Source organism: Erythranthe guttata, chromosome 10 (assembly GCF_056151865.1).
Source record: "Erythranthe guttata isolate IM_541 chromosome 10, IM_541, whole genome shotgun sequence".
NCBI lineage: Eukaryota > Viridiplantae > Streptophyta > Magnoliopsida > Lamiales > Phrymaceae > Erythranthe > Erythranthe guttata.
In genome coordinates, this window is record NC_142542.1 from 2,570,076 (window position 1) to 2,587,714 (window position 17,639).

General features: G+C 36.5%; 1 protein-coding gene across 1 annotated transcript; it reads right to left on the reverse strand.

Moving 5' to 3' along the window:
* Positions 1–1,953: 1,953 nt before the first annotated feature.
* LOC105952852 (Acyl-CoA N-acyltransferase with RING/FYVE/PHD-type zinc finger domain-containing protein) lies at positions 1,954–11,560 on the reverse strand. The gene is made up of 21 exons (XM_012976432.2): positions 10,405–11,560; positions 9,367–9,438; positions 9,035–9,239; positions 8,784–8,883; positions 7,967–8,062; positions 7,774–7,866; positions 7,499–7,642; positions 7,319–7,411; positions 7,133–7,214; positions 6,992–7,051; positions 6,862–6,914; positions 6,602–6,768; positions 5,717–5,930; positions 5,529–5,586; positions 5,400–5,456; positions 5,067–5,309; positions 4,158–4,222; positions 3,977–4,033; positions 3,802–3,895; positions 2,549–2,689; positions 1,954–2,468 (listed from the first exon to the last, which is right to left on the reverse strand). The coding sequence occupies exons 1-21, from the start codon at positions 11,095–11,097 to the stop codon at positions 2,295–2,297; spliced, it is 2,961 nt and encodes a 986-aa protein (XP_012831886.2). The 5' UTR covers positions 11,098–11,560; the 3' UTR covers positions 1,954–2,294.
* Between the last annotated feature and the right edge of the window lie 6,079 nt (positions 11,561–17,639).

Consider the following 17,639-nt stretch of genomic DNA (forward strand, 5'->3'; position numbering starts at 1 on the left):
CGCCTCACATGCAAAAAACCCATTTTTCAAACCTTTAAACTAAAATCGTAATGGTTTGGAACCGCCTCAGCCTCGGAGACCGCGGCCGATTTTTAGAACACTAGGTGTAATACACCGAGTAATTTTAAGCCATAGATTTCTATAAGTAACCATCTACTAAGCACACATGCACATTGATGTTGCTATTATGTGTAGATCAACAGTTCAATATCATCCGGTGTATTTCACATAGTGTAACATCTACAAAACCATCCCTTAACTATTGGGTAGATAGGATTGATCCCCTAAAATATTAATTACAACATGTACTCCCTCGAATTCTTTAAATTTCTAATATGATTAACAATATTATCAAAAAGAATATATCATTACAAAAATTGTGAAAAGCACTACATCATAGATGTATTTTATACACAAGTTTAATGCATCATATACTTCTTTACATATAATTATGATTTTTTTTAATTTTTTTAATATTTTATTTTCTTTAAAATATAACTTATTGTTGTAAATAATATAGAAAAGTGGATCTTTCTTGCCCAACACTTTAAAGGTTGTAATCTTCATATTTCATTATACATTCTCAGCTTCTCACTACCCAATTATCCCCATAATTTGTACTGGTTGTAACTTCCTGGTGGTATTTGTTGTTTTTTTATTCTTTCTTTCTCTCTTTCTCTTGTTGTTTACATTGTAATCTACCATATTATTCCACAATCATCAAACCAAAGAGTTAGACACAGTTTACAACCCTTATTTTATTTTATTTTTATTTTATTTTAATATTGATTCATTATTCTTATATTTAGGATGTAGTGTGATATAGACTAATCGTCCATATAAGCTTTATCCGCACAAGTAAAGTGAATTACACATAAAAAGCGCAAAAAGGGCGGCCCAAAAACTAGAAAGTTCAGTCCAATTAAAAGAATGTACGAAACCCTACCAAGGAGAGAATGTCGTTCAGACCTTACGACATGAGCTAACACGAGGTAAGGTCACAAGATGATACGACAAGACCTCGGGTCGGTGTTTTAAACGAGCTAAGGCATGTATAACCTAAAAGCCATTAAATGTAGCAGACCCAAATCAGCTGAGAATTAAGTTAAAACCCTAATGAAGTTTGCATATCATAACACATAAATATAATAAATAGGGGGTTCACTCAAAAACTTTAACTTCTTGAATGTTTTTCCACAAAAATGCATATTATACATTTAAAATCCTCTTTCTGACTTTGATCGTCCGAGCTTTTACGCCGGGAAACCCCTCCGGGTGTAGCAGGCACAACGACCGACGAGAATTCCGGCAGAAGTAAAAGGCAGATGTAAGCAAGATAAGGCTAACATCATCATCCCGACGAACCGAATCCGACCATAGTGTTTCACGTTTTTTACTAAGGATATATGTATCTTTTTTATATTATAGTTAAAGATACTAGAAATCTTAAGTATTAGAGGGAGGCAAGTGTTATATTGGATAATTAATAGAATAAATATCTCATTCATTTCCAGAATTTTAAGATTTATATTAACACAAATTGTAGGAATAAGGTGGATATATCTTTCCTAGTATACATGGTTACAGGGGCACGCAAGTGCTGTAGGAGAACTTACCGTTTGCTATCTGGTTGTTTTATGAGAGGATGAGTTTCTGGAGTTGGTTCGATGAGTTGAAGACAACTCTTGCAAGAGATTCCTTCCTTCTTGATGCGAGCGTTTGCTGGAACCTTTGGGATAGGAGGAGCCAGCGGCTCGTTCATGCTTGAGGAGTATATTAAACATGAAGAAGTCGTTTGCAATTCCTATCTCACAACCTCTAGTGACGCTCACTTTCGGACCATCACTATTTCAAAACGGGAGCATCGAAAGATCCGTCACAACTGGAACCGTCTTCCGCATGGAGACGGTTGATCAAGGTAAAATAAAATATGGGGAAATCATACAGAGATCATCACATATAACATCGACCATCGTTATATTCACATCCATTATGTCTATACAAGATACAATTATACAACACCAGATGAAGTTAGTTTGCCCACAAATAGATAAAACATAAACGAATGTGTGCTGGAGGAAAGTAGCGCCTTCCGAAAGTTATTTACATGCGGCAGCAAATATCTTAGGGAAGAAAAATGAGACCTTAACTTGAAATCTTCAATAATTAACTACCGATGACAACTTCTCTCACAATTCAACCATTTCTCGGCAGGTGTTTTCCTATTCCAGTTTGCACCTTCTAATTCAGTCTCGAAGCTTCTAGAAATATCGTAAAAGAATAATAAATACGAATCAGTTTGGAAAAGCACCTTCTTCTTCTTCTTCTTCTTCTTCTTCTTCTTCTTCTTCTTCTTCTTCTTCTTCATCATCGTTATTAATAATTCGACATTTTGGAACTGCTTTTTCTAACATAGATGTTCCCTTGAAAGTCATCATTTGCCAACATATTTTTCTGTAATTCAAAAGCTGCAAAAGCACAAAGGAATGATTAGAGTTCTCTCAATGGCATGTCAAAATATGTTCAGTTGAAATTTTCTGGTTAATACCTGCTCCTGTGGTATCTTTTTAAATCCAAACTTCTCTGTCCAAATTGATTTTGCCTCATCAGTCGCTGGTAGAACTAAGCTTTTAATGTTTAGAAATGCAAGCAATTTCTCGATGCACGAGTGGAGTATTTGGAAGTATCCCTACAAAGATATTTCAGTTACATCAGAAAAAAGTGCTACAGCTAAATTCCAACAAAAAATCAAATCACAGCTCACAAAATTCCCTCCCTACTTCGAGCAAGTTTCTAAGGAAATGTCACACGACTATTCCCATATTATATTTAATAGTCTAAGTACTTGCGACATTGAAGTTGAGAAATAATAAAATTGTAAGCTGTTCATGTGCACCTGCTGAACTTTTCACCTCGTTAGCTTTTTAACATAGAATACAAAAAGCAACAAAAATACTGAGTACAGTCCTTGGCCATCTAAATCTAGTTTATGAGGGACCACTCACAAGTTTCACCAGTTCGAAAACTACAAGCTGCAAGGGAAAACAGCTTTTGCTCTCAACATTTAACTGTATATTTGAGATTTGCTGTCACTAACCCAAACCTCTAAGCTGCCATCAGATATGACACAAACACCAAAAGTATAAATATTCATCACTGATGCCTTTCTTCCAACTACGTATTGAGGTAAATATGCTTAAGAATATTTAAGAAGTCGACACATTTACACCCCTAGACCAGAGCTTGAAACACAGGGTAAGATAAATGAAAAAAAAAAAAAAAAAAAAAGGAAAACATGGATACATGGACAATAATCAAACTTTGTCCACGGCCGTTGAAATCAACAACTTAGATTTACATTTTTATGACTTCTCCTATTCTTATTATATAAAAATTGTTGGCAATAAGACAGTTCATGACTTCCTTACAAAAATTAAAATTCAACCTCAAAAATTTGAGGGGAAAGTTGTAAATATTGCGCATAAAGCTGTTCTATAAAAACATGCAAGCAATTCCACACAAAACTGTCGAAATTTTTCTTCCAAATCAACCAGAAAAGAACAATTAATTAACAGAAATCACTTCAAGCATCTTACGAAAAGTTGCATGGTCAAAACTTTAAATTTCATTGTTATTCTTCATATCTTCTCCAATTTTAAGAGGTAGCTGTGCACAGCACAGTTGGTCTTGCAGCAATTGCACGAATTCTTTCATTTACTTCCAACGAACTAAATGTGTTGAAGAATGAAAAGATACTAGGAAACATAACAAACAGTATCCAGGGCGTATGAAATGACTTACTTTGCCTTGATTACCAATTCGTGTTGCAGCCAATGGAAGTTCAGCAATTTCTTGTCCAAAAATCCGAAGGATACCGGCTGATACAACTGTTGAGCTGCAAGATTGACATATGAGCTTGAGCAAGAAGAATATATTATCAGTGTCCAGTAAAGTACGAGGGAGATATGGTTCTTACTTGACCGTCAAAATAGCACAATACATTCCACTAAAGTCTTGGCCCCTTATATTCCTCCTGATGTGATAGAGCAAGACAGATAGAGGGGAAGGAAAGCAAGAAAAATATTAAATGAGACATGATAGAATACCCTAGGCAAAAAACAAAGCCACTATAAAGGCAAAAAAGCAGTGCTGCATACCCATAGACCAAAGAGGGAATGAAGTCACGTCCAGTTTCTGAATCAACAATTGGATCAAAACAATCCTGGAACACAAGTTAATAAACAACTTCAAAGATCAAAACTTAACAGATGAAATAAATTTGCATCAGTAGAAATCCTGCAAATTTCCAAACATAAAACTAGAACATAGGAACAGTCATAAGAAGCGATAATACCAATTTAAATCAGCTAAAAATTGTGAAATAAAAAATTAGAGAAGACTGTATTTCTTTCAAACATGGATGACCATAATTAGTTTCAATACCGTTTGTAATTGTGTTAGAATAGAAAAGTAAAAAAATCTAGGATTCAATCAGACAGAATAGCGGCAAAAAGAAAACAGGGGGCAGGAGTCGGCAGTAAACTCAGATCTAGGAGGTTAAGATTAGGAATAGGATGCTGGGGTCGCCGTAAAAGAAAGGTGGTGGCAGCTGCAACTGAAGGTGGCAGATTAAATTTGGTATTTCGAAAATAGAGCTATCAAGGAAGAAAAATTGAACCGGCTCTCAATACCATGTTAGAATAGAAAAGTAGAAAAGGCTAGGAAAGACTTCTTCGCTAAAACAGACAGAAATCTCCAAAACAGACGAGAACTACCTAATAGAAAGAGAGTCTAATCTAAATATAAATTCCTAATCTAAAGAGAGTTAATTTTCATAAGCCACAATTTTATTAGCTTAGAGTTTTATTTCATGCCCAGATTAAAAATAGCAATCTATTTCATAGTTATGTCAGTAAATAATTTATGCTAAAAGCAATGGGCTACATATAACACTCTGCTTAAATTATTTGCAGGGTTGTGATATGGATCAGAGTCGATCTACATATTGGGGCAACAGGACTTATCAGAAAACAATGAACAACAAACTACATTGCAACAACTCTTACATGAAATATAGCAACAGCCTGTGAAAGCAATACTCTGGTTTCCCGAGATGTATTTTTCCCATTCAAAAGTCTCCACCGGACGTCAAAATTAGTATAAGCTGAATTCTTCTCTATTTCCTTCTTCTTTAAAATGTCCACAGTAGAATCAGGGAGCTCTTCTGCACCAGCATTCAGCAGATTCTGCAGAGTAGAATAAATCCACTTGCAGTCCGCAGAGCAGAACCATTTTCCCTTCGGAAGTTCCTGTGCATAGATGCATAGAATTACAAGGTGGACGAATGTGTATAAAATGCTAAGTCGGAGATAATAAATCCTTCTATTCAATGTGCTCACCTTTAAATCAGCCAACTTGCTTTTTTTTAAACAGCCCACATGATATTCCTTTTCACACTGAAAAATATGAATCCCATTGAGCATAATGTACAGCAAACTATGATATATTACAGAACACATGAGGAGTACCTGATCACACAATATAACAGTGCGTGGACCAAATCCAGATTTACTAAAATCATAGCCTCTGCAAATAAAAAAGAAGAAACGAAATCTATATATTAACAAACAACATTAGCTACATGTTAGTATCTAAATCTTTGTACACGTAAAATCAGATGAGGCACCAATAAGGTTCACTTGTATATATGTATTACCTGCATAGCACACATGCTATTACTTCCGCATCTTCCGGATTCTTTACATGGCGAATGCAACGATTTGTTATGTGCTCTACAGGATCAATACCAGACACTCTGCCGGCTGCAACAGCGTTAGCATTCGACTCAACGAATTTTTCCCTCTGGAACATGTTTTGGCAATATGTGCAATACCATTTACCACGAGGGATGCTCGACAGAGATGCACATTCTGCCATTAAGATAAAGATACAAACAAACATCATTTCTTATGGAGAATGACAAATTGTTAACCTCTAATATGTGAAGCATTGTAAAACAATCACTCCTCAACATACACAATTACATGATTGTGAAAAATATACGTGTACCAAAATTAAAAACTCAAGCAATATAGATGACATATATTATATCAAACAAAGCTACTAATCTAATCATATGAGCCATGGTCCCACACAGTATCTCAAAAGTTTAGGAAGAAAGGTCTTTGAAATCATACCAAAGAAAAGCACTAAGTTCAATAGATTCTTTTGTTACACAAAATAAAAAATTCAAAACGTATAAATTTATCTTTTTTTCAAATTCGAAAGGAATAGCTCAGAGACTAGTCTGCTGTAGTCCAAACCAAACAGCCCAGCAGACACCTCCTCTATAAGAAGTTATCCACCTAGATGAATTCAAGTATATAGCAGATATTATCCTCATATGAAATTAAATTCGAGAACTGTGGTGGATATAAAAGATGCTTTTTCTGCACATTTACTTTAACAAAGACAGGAAAGATTTGACAAATCAAACAGGTCAAGCTCCCTCAAAAATTTAAAGCACAACTGACAGGGGATAATTGGTCCACAAAGTACAGCAATCCTACCAGCACAAGGAAAAATAATAAAAAATACCGACCTTTGTGAAAGGCCCTTGGACAACCATCGCAAAGCACAAGTTTGCCACCATCTGCACAAATGATGCACAAGTCATCGTTGTCTTTTGAAGAATACTTGCGCCCTTTTGACAGAGAGATGGCAAATTCATGAAGAGATACTCCATTAGATGTGTAGATATACATATAACTGCAGAAAGAAAAAGGATATAATCAGAACTTAACTGCAAATGGAACAGGTGTTCAATTACATAATGTTAAAAGAAAAACAAAATAGACTGACGGTTTCCGGCGGGATGCCCAACCAGCATGAGCTTCAAACTGAGATGGACTAACCTGCTCACGGTAGGAAAAATTAATCAATACATCTTCTAAAAGATCAGGTATTTTGGATGCAAAATCAACATTATTACCAAAGTGCTACAGCAACGGCAAATTATTCCTGAGCCCATTTTATGGCCATCGCGCAATTTCTAGAAACAGATAATCAGATGATTACATTGCTGAAATAGGAAAAAAGAGAAATATCGGATTGAGTCTCTTTTATGAACTACCTTGCCATTAGAATAATAAGCAACTTCAGTGCCATCTGGTAATCCACCATTCTCAAAGACCAGTTTGTGCATCCTCTGATCTCTGAGTAGAAACGACAGAAAAAGACCATTTAGATTTTCTCATATTCCAGAGTGAATAACTAAAACAATGCACAGAACAAGTAATCAAACTGAATTTTAACAAACTTTTTAGTTATCTTCGATGAACTATTTGATTGAACCGAGACAGATGGAGATCCTTGTTTAAAGGACTTGGAGAGTGATATAGTATTTGACAACCTGAAACACCACAAATGAATAATTAGATAGAAATTAATGCTTGAATTCCAGGCTCAAAATTTAAGAGGAATAAGCATAAACACCAACTTCTTTAAAATCTTTCTTGTAGTCATGTCCTTCAGTGAGCCATACAAGGAAGTCCCACCATTTGATGTTAGATCAGAAGATGACTTAGAATAACTTAGCAAAGTACTTCCAGGCGACTTGATGACCGAAGCTGGCTCTGACAACCTTAGGATGCCAAACATAAACACGTCAGGAAAAAAGGAAGTTTTTACAAGGTAAACATAGCTACTTAGTTTAATGAAAATAATGGTAATCTAATCTGCTGATACAAAGTAAAGGAGAAAATGAAATATCACTTCTTTGTTATCTTTCTTTGGCTCTTCATTCTTGTTGCAACCTTCAAGGAGGCATTTCCAGGAGATTTTTTATAAGTCGTTGATTCTGAGTGCCTGGAAATTGGAAACAAATTGACACGCTTAATTTATTCTCTCTCAAGCAGTCACAAGAAAAATAATCTAGGAGCATGAGAAAGGCAAATAAGATACAGACTTTCTCTTTCTCCTGCCTTGACGACCTCTTTTTTGGGGAGTGTTATGCACTTCACCATTTTCCGAAATTCCCAAGCCTAATAGTGGCTTCAGAGGCCTGAAAGAGCCGAAAAAATGAAAGCTATCAGTAAAATAAAGAGGACTAGTACAAGTCCATACCCCTCACCTTTTTATTATTTAAAAAGAACTCAAGAATACTACGCTGAAAACTATTCAACATTAACATCAGGAAGCTATTTACAAAAACTCAGTTAGTATATTATAAACATATAGTTTTTGTTTAACTCGGGTGATGACTTCTAAAAGCTAAAGGAAATATGAGTAATATAGAGACACATTGCAGATTCTACACTCTAAACTAGTGGTATAATTAAACATTTGCATTTGCAGGCCTCCAAATTCTGTCAAAACTAAATGAAGGTTTTGGTAGGTACTTCATCTCACTTCATTACCACCTGGCTATATCTCTGATTCTCAGGTATCTGGTGATTGTTTAACTTACGACACAGCAAGCATCGACTTAAAGATGCATAAAATGTAGAGGAGAAAAGACAAAAGAAAACCTCAACTAGATTTGTGCTCTCAAAAACACATTCCATTTTGTGTCAAATGTATAAGAAGTTGCCTAGACGTGCAACAGTTTATCGAAAAAAGTTAAGAGTTAAAGAGTAGATCTCATCCCACCCAACCAATAAGAGTTGATACTTGTACAGAAATAATATCTTATTCTGCATCAAAATCGGAGTGTAGGACAATCATGCAAGAATCACAAAGTAGTTCCTAACCAATAACAGTTGATACTTGTACAGAAATAATACCTCGATTTCAAACATTCTGCGTCAACATCTGAATTCAGGACAACCATGCAAGAATCACAAAGTAGTTCCACCTTTGCAGCCGATGTTGCAAGAAATGATCCTATAAACCAAAAAACACCCAACTGTCTTTTTAGATATGATTAAAACAACATAGAAGAGGATTGTAGATAATAAACAAGATAAATATACACATGTATATCACATAATATTCAAAGAAAATGATTAAATAGGATTATACACGAATTGCTCACCCTCGCAATTCCGACATATGACAGATTCCTTCACAGGCATAGGGCCAATAAAGTTCTGTATTGTTTCTTCTAATGATTTTACTGAAGATTTCCGGCATTCTTTGACCACGTCCAAAAGGCTCTTTCCATTCTCTAAGCATATATATTGTGATGCGCGTCTATATGATTTGCAGGCGTGAATCTCAAATTGACACGGTGGAACTACCTATAGAATTAAATTATCACCAGTCATGGAGTCAAGTGCTAGGTGCATGATATAGAAGACAACAAAACGAGAACATTTAGATTTGTTCAATAAACAAGAAAAAAGAAAACCCAGGATGAGTACTGACCTGAGCTCCCTTGCACAAAATGCAAGAACAGAGGATTCCAGCATCTGTTATGGTTCCACGTAGTGGGAATCCCTAGATGATGTAATTATCAGTTGAGAGCCATGAAAAGAAATCATAAATAAAAATTCATATACAAGAAGACAAATATGCGATTAAAATAGTTTATAATCAGTAATATTAAGATAAGAGTATTTACTATAAAAATTAGGAGAAAGATATCTTAATCTGGACTCTATACAAGAATTTCAATGAGACCCCTGCTTCTATGAAATCTATTTACGTGATATGTTCATTTCCCCTTTCTCAACGGATGAAAAACTTGTGGAACTAGGCATCAAGCATTACTGTTCGGATTCCAAACAAAAATGCTAGTTATATGCTCAATATGTTATAAATCACTGCATTCCATTCCATAGCCATTGAATTAGCTTAATGGCAGGTGCACTATTCAATTCCTGATAAATCTGAAATTACAGCCAGAGCATGAAAAAAATTTCCAGGCAAATATATTAATCTACAATAGCTACTGTTTTATGTTTTCTTAGATTTTGAGCGAGAAAAACATGAGTATTCTTGTGAGTAGCTCACTGAGCACTACTCTACTTATTTGGAAAGTGGGATGAGATTCTTTCCTTATTTCAGGAAGAGGATGAAAGGAAAAAGAGTCTATAGAGCCTTCCCTGACATCCTCTCCCTGCACCTCTCATCTCCCCGTTACAGAGATGAAACACTAATAAATTACTTTTTTAAATATGAATGGTACCAAAAATTGCACTAACTGCCCATTTTTCTTCCTACAATGATGCAGGTATAAGATATATAAACGGAAAAAACTTCGGCATGCAGAAAACAAATTAAAGTTCAATAAAGATACCAGTAATATCGATTAAATTTTATTTATAATGAAAACAACAATATCAATCTAACAATATCAATCATGGTAGTATAGTAATAACAAGCATAAGAACAGGTAAATAAAACCAATAATAACCACAACAAAATAATGCAAAAATAAATAAATTAGAATTGTAAGCATACCCTCTTTCCCCCATTGTAGAAAACGGGATATCCTTCCAGCAACCCTGTCTCGAAAAGCTCCCTGACAGTTGTCGGCCGCCCTTTAATGAGAATTTTTTTGGACATCTTCATCTCCATCTTCCTTGTATCCGGACTGCCCAACACAGTCAATTCTTCACTTGACAATGCATCTGCCTCCAAAACCACCGTTTCCCTTAAATTCCCCAAATTCCCATTCTCCAGTCCAAAATCTTCGTCCTTCGACTTGAGGACAGAACGCGTAAACCTCCGAGCCGTCGGCTCCTCCTTCACTTCAATTTCCATCATCTCTCCCTCGCTCTCCGCTCCGCTAACACCTAAAGTCCCTAATTGACCTCCGGCTCCACTCATATTTACCTTACTACCACCACCGCCACTAACTACAACTCCACCATTCGAACTCTCAGCCTCACCAGCCTTGACTGAAACTCCCGCATCACCCTGGAGTTTAGCGAAATACTCAATTGCACTCAAGCTTCTACTCTTCAACCGCTTACTCCTCGTATAAACCGCAAAACCGTTCGCCTCGCTCGGTCTAACCCTAGGCACATAGCAGTGATCCGTCGATTCCGAAATGCTCGAATCACGGCGCGCCGGATCACCGGATCCGGAATCCGGCCCGGACTCCTTCAACTGGCCCGAAGAGTCGATTTCGAGCTCCAATTCGGGCTTCATTGCCGCTCCTTCGTCTCCTTCCTCGAGCTCTTCGGATTTACTGCGAAAACAGCAGCGGAGAACGCAAGAGAGGGAATTCTACTCACGGATCTGCGCTGAGAAATTGAATTCAGTTGCATGCATAAAAGGAAGATGAAGGGTTTTGAATTTGGATTTTGGTTTTTTTGGTACAGAAACCCTATAGAGAGTGGAAAGAGAAGAAGAGGAAAAACATGGCAGTGAAATAAGATTGTGAGAGTATCTTTTTGGCTGAACAATAAAATAATTAATTAATTAATTAATAAATAAATAAAGATGAGAATTTAGGGTGAGATGAAATGAATTCACACTGGACAGTTTACTTCACTGCGCTCAGTCTCTACTGCTTTTCGGGTCCGTCTTCCCACTCCAGGTTGCTTCCTACAAAGACTATTCCTGCGGTGCTCTACAATTTCAACGTAAGTTGCTTTGAGTTCAGGTTGACACTGTGCTTGCCCCTCTCACTTTTACATGTTTGGTGTCACTTTCATCGAAATTATCAAAAAGATAAAAGGCTTAATTCCACTTCGTACCCTTTCGATATAATTTATTAGCACTTTGCACCCCAAAAGTATTAATACCACTTTTGCACCCTTGAGAGGTAGACATGGCCATGGCAAATGAATCTAATATATAAAAGAAAAAAAAACGTTATGGCAACTTAAGAAATTCTAATGGTATATGTTTTTTTTTTGCAGTCATTTCTTTTTCTAAGTATTTCACATCAAATTTCGACTAGCACAGTCCTGATCTACAACACTATATTTTTATCATAATTATTATTATTATTATTATCTCCTATTATCCAGTCCATTTTCTCTAATTCTTCTTTGTTTTATTTTATTTAATGATCAATTTCATATTATGACAATTAAGTTTATATATTTTTTTTTTCGAAATGAGTTTGTATTATTAAATTTGTATAAACATTAATGTTGTTACCGATATCACTAATAAATTTTATTATAAGTGTTATTGTCATGTATTAAACTAATCATTATTTTCACTTTTAAAATGATATCTTGTGCATCGCACGGGGGCAAAAATGCAAGCTAATATATAATTTTATGATACATTTACGGCCAAGACCTAATAACTAAAACCAAACAACCCATTTGTACGATGTTCTTCCTGTCTTCTAGACATGTTTTATTTTATGGCTTATTTGAGATACCCAAAGGTCTTATTAAACTAGTGAAAAACGCACTAATCATCCTTTGAGATACTGAAATCTTTGTGCAGACACTTTTAAAAATTTGCAGACATTTTTTTTTTTACCATTTTTACCAAACCAAATACCTAAGTTTACCCAAACTCTCAAGTTCTTGGAACATTCTCATATTTCGACCGAGACGACAACAGGTCGGAGGTAATTTTTACGTTTTTATGATTGTTTCGTTTACATGAATTATGAATATGGAAAAAATAATTAAAAATAGGCAAATGTAGAGCTCGCGTGTTTCTACATGAACTCAGCCCTGAGTTCGTGTAAAACCACGCGAGCGCTTGAGTTTGTATGTTTTTTTTATTTAAAACTTAATTTATCAAATTTTTGCTATAAAAAAATGAAATTCACGTGTTCGGGTGATTCCAGGACAACTCTGTATACTGAGTTCGCGTAAAATCAGCAAACTCGATAGAACGAGTTCGCCTAGAATCACACGAGCAAATGCGCTTTTAACTTTTAATTTTTCTTTTAGGATTTTGCAGATTTAGGGTTGTTCGTGTAAAAGTAGGCGAAGAGGTGAACAGAGTTCGCATGACCACGTGAGCTCGGTACACATTTGTTCGCCTACACATTTGTTTCTTGCAACACTATTTTTTTTGATTGGTTAAATTATAGATAGTAAGGGGTAGAGGAAAACATTTAAATGAGTCATGTTGCCGAAAAAAGGCAAGAATTTAATGAAGACTTTGGGTGGGAAGTCCAACGTTCCGGATGACCCGAATCGCATAAAAAATTGGGGAGTTCTTGCATTCAAAAGAAGAAGGAAAGTGATGGCAAAAGAAGAAGCGAGAGCCATAGAAGAAACAATCAGAGCGAGAGAATAAGCTATTGCAGTTGGAGCAGTGCCTTCTCTACCTATTGCCGATGATCTTCAAGTCGGTTATGTTCATATTCCGTGCTCGTGAGGTTCCGGCAAACAGAGAAATTGTGCTCGTGTGGTTTCACGCGAGCAAAATGTTTATGTTCGTGTGGTTCCACACGAACTCTAAGAAAAAGATCTGACTTGTGTTTATTTATCGAATAATTAACGGAAAAAAAGTCAAATACAATAACAAAGTTAAAAAATCCAAACACAATAGCAAAGTTCAAAAACCAAATACAATAACAAAGTTCAAGACATAAATACAGTAACAAATACGATTACAAAGATGCAAACACCAAATCTACTTATGTCTATTTAATTTGTTAATGTTGTTCACAAACCTAGCCTATCTATGTAAGACTCGTGTTAGGGCAGTAAATTGGGAGTTGTAAAATACATCCACCGAGGATGGTGGTGATGTATAGAATAGTAAACATGTACTCGAAGGATTACGAAATGATTGTTATGTAATGAAATAGGGATAATATTTGATAACGCGGGATTCATTACGAGAGCAGATATGTAAAATTACCCAACCTGTGAATATTAGCACCAGAGCGTTGTATTTCGTAGCAATTGTCAATCCCATATCTGTCGACATTCATTTGGTCTGTGAAGCCGATCCGCTTACATGACTGCATGTCAAAATATGATCATCGATTCTATTCCGACCCTCTTCATCTCCATCGAACATATCAGCGTATAAACGTTAATGCTCGCAAAACTCAGCAAGTGCACGTAACGTACAAGTAATAAAATGGACAATTAAGGCCGGATATCGATCCCACATAGAATATTAAATTATTTAATTCTAGACACTAAATTCTAGCAATTGTTATCAAGCCAACCCTACACAGTCGAAAAAGGATTAATAAACTAAAAAGCAAGCAAAACAAGAAATCAATTTAAAACGAAGATTAAATCAGAGAAAGCAAGCCTAGAATTTTATTCTTCTCCCTATGTGATTATTACTCCCCCAATTCCTTCAATTATGCAAGTAATTAACCCGGATTATTAACCTGAGATGATAAATTAGTCATAACCCGCTTCCGCGTGTATTACGATTCTAATACTCTAGATTCAATTATTGTATTCATACGCAATTAATTCTAGAACAGAGCATTAAGCGCAAATCTCAATAATGGCTACCTAAGAGATTAACTATATTCCTATGTTAATACCACAAAGGCTCACCACAATTCTAATTATTAACCCGATCTTCCAATTCATGCGATTAACAATAACATAAAAGCACATAAAGTGGCAAGTTTCATGAACTTAATAAAACAAGTAGAAGAAATAATCCGGAATTAAAACTTGCATAAAATCATAGAATTGGGTTCATAAATCCCACATATGGTTCAAAATAAAATCCTAGAAATAAAGACTTAGCTACTCGTAGTTATTGTGATAAAGAAAATAAAATAAATAAATTAAATAAGAAAAACTATGCTTGAATCTTCGTCGATCTTCTTTGCTCTTGAATTTGCGTAAAAAGATCGATCCCCAATTGTGTGCTTGGCTTGGTCTTATATAGGGTGGAAAAATTGGAGAATAATGCAGTTTCCTTGTGTAATTAAAATCCCTTTACTGCGCATTTTCGTAATCTCGGACGTCCGTCTGAGATTTTGTACTAAAACTTGGACGGCCGTCTCAAAAGCAGAGATTGACTCTGTTTCTCAGACGGCCGTCTGAGATTTAATATTTTCTCTTCCAACAACATTGCAACAACATCTCTGATGAAATACAAGTTAATGTCAATATGTTTTGACATCTCGTCGAAAGTGGGATTTTTCATGAGATGCGGTGCACTTTGATTATCACAGTGTACTCTCACATCAATCTCTTATATAATTCTGACACTAACCCTCTTAACCAAAGGCCGTCTTTCAAATCTTCTGTAGCTGCCATGTATTCAGCTTTTGTACGTAGTTGGTAGGGCTACTACATTTTGCAAAGAAACCTTCCATCTTATTGGCCTTTCATTTAGTGTAAAAATGTAATATTTTATCCACTTAACGATATACATGTATCCAACATAATCTAAGTGAACATATCCTTCCAATCTACTAGCATTTTCAACACATTTTATGTAACTAATCCAAGATCAGTAGAGCCTATACTATATCTCATTATCCGCTTTAGTGTTTGCTAGTAGGATTCAACATGATTTGCCATAAACCTGCTGACAACACTTAAGTCATAAACCAAATATGACCTTGTGCACACCATTGAGTACATGATGCTTACAATAGCACTGACATAAAGAGTTTCTTGAATAAACTTTACATCTTCATCATCACTTTGAGGTTTATCTTTAAAGCTTAACTTGAAATGAGCTCCATGTTAGAGTAGGTGACCAACAAGCCAACTTATGACTGTGGCTTTTCATATTTATAATTGTAATAAACAAACATTTTTTCGTATTAATGATAAAACACCTTGGCATTCTATATCTTTGTCCCTTTATCACAAGCATAGATATAGTCCTTACAGTTATTACAAGTACGAGTAATTGATCGTAAGGATTGTGAGATATTTACTTTAGTATTATAACTGTTAAATGTGTTCCTAGTCGAAGGGTTATGCCACTAATGAGGATATCGGCATTTCCCATTAAGAGACTAGCACTTAGTGTATGTGTACTGCATCTCATCAACAAACGGTATTGTGATATCGGCATGCATAAGTGGGTGCTCGTAAGTTGACGAGTTCACTGAACTCCCTCACCCTAGAAATCTCTAAGTGGTTTTCAATAATCGAGTAGGGATATCTATGGTGTAGTTGTACACCATTAGTCCTTATGACCTAGACATCACCGTGACTTCACTAGAGGACCAACTGTATCGTGACCTGTCCCTGAGTTCCACCGAGGACCGCCCCAAGGGCCAGTGTTCGCGCAGTCCGAAATCTAGTGGGAGGTCTGTGCATAGTAGTCGGGGATTCGATCGCTAGAATAGTCTTGGATGTCTTGTGTGTTCTCATAGTTTGTAATCTCTAAGTCTCTGGCCAGAGCTGACTAAGTGATGATTAGAGAATTCGATTCTCTAAGTCATGCACGTACCGATTACAACACTTAGAACGATCGCACAATCATTGAACTACTAAGGAGGTCTCGATGAACCAATGTCTCTAGTTCAATCGGGACATATGAATCGAAGGGATCGTACTGTACGCTAACTATATCAAAAGGTTTTTGCAGACACTTTATTTGGATCTAGGGAATCATGACGCGTAGTTGCTAGACGTCAATCTTGATTCGTTGGGTGATTAAGGTGAAACGAGTTTCATCTTAATCGTAACTCTAAGGGACGAGTTTTGACCACAAAGGGTTGTGGACCCACGTCTAGCTTACACCTGAACCATCGAGGGTCACACTGCTCGTGCACATGACATCTTTGAATGAACGATCAGAGATAAAAAAAAAATTTATCTTTGCATGATTGGAAGTCAATATGATTAGGTCCAACATTCGTAATTTGGAATTACGAATGAGAATAAGAAAAGGAAAAGAATAAGCGAACATCTTAGTGGACTTTCTAAATCGGGAAGTTTCCAAATTTAGAAAGTGCACTGAATTAGGGTTTCCACTTTTTGAAAGTTGGAAATCGAGTATTGGCACTCGTAATGATGAGGATATTATAATGATTCCGAAAATGTAATCGTTGAAATTTTTCGATCATTGAATTGAGAGAAACGAGCGAATAAAGAACTAGCAAACTTAAGTTGTTGGGCCCGGTGCAACTTAAGCCCGTTAGGGCTTTTATGCAAGACACGATAAATACTTAATTTATAGGTCTTGCACAAAAAAAAAAACACAACTCACACACGAAACCCTAGCCACTCTTTCTCTCTCTCTCTCTCTCTCTCTCTCTCTCTCTCTCTCTCTCTCTCTCTCTCTCTCTCTCTCTCTCTCTCTCTCTCTCTCTCTCTCTCTCTCTCTCCCTCTCTCTCTCTCTCTCTCTCTCTCCCTCTCTCTCTCTCTCTCTCTCTCTCTCTCTCTCTCTCTCTCTGCCATACTAGCTCACGGCCACCGCCGTCACCGCCGTTCCACCGCCGGAAATCGGCCTCACTTGGTCGATTAATCTTGGTAGTTTTTTTTCCTTTTATTCTTTCCGTTTATTCTAACTACTGCGTGTCTAGTGCCACATTTTAGTAGATCAAAGTTTACGAGGTGAAATCCGAGAGGAGGAAAATCGAAGAATCGAAGAATCGAAGACTCGAGGAGCAGCCTCGAGCCAACGACGCACGCGCTCCCACGCGCCGCCCGAAGACAGCGCGTGATCCTCACGCGCCGCTGCTGCTTAAGCCGTAGCCGCCGCCGCTTCGCCGTTGCTGCCCCGGATTGCACGGATTGGTTTCCGTGGCAATCTTGCTTCCTTTCGTACGCCAATCTCACGCTTCAAGAGGTAATTCTCGAATTCGGTATTCGTT

Excerpts from the sequence above, each read along its gene's own strand:
- LOC105952852 (XM_012976432.2), bottom strand. The coding sequence starts at position 11,097 with ATGAAGCCCGAATTGGAGCTCGAAATCGACTCTTCGGGCCAGTTGAAG. Across the intron at positions 5,457-5,528 it reads CTGTTATATTGTGTGATCAG|TGTGAAAAGGAATATCATGT; the intron begins GTACTCCTCATG and ends CATATTTTTCAG. Across the intron at positions 2,469-2,548 it reads AAAAGATACCACAGGAGCAG|CTTTTGAATTACAGAAAAAT; the intron begins GTATTAACCAGA and ends GTGCTTTTGCAG.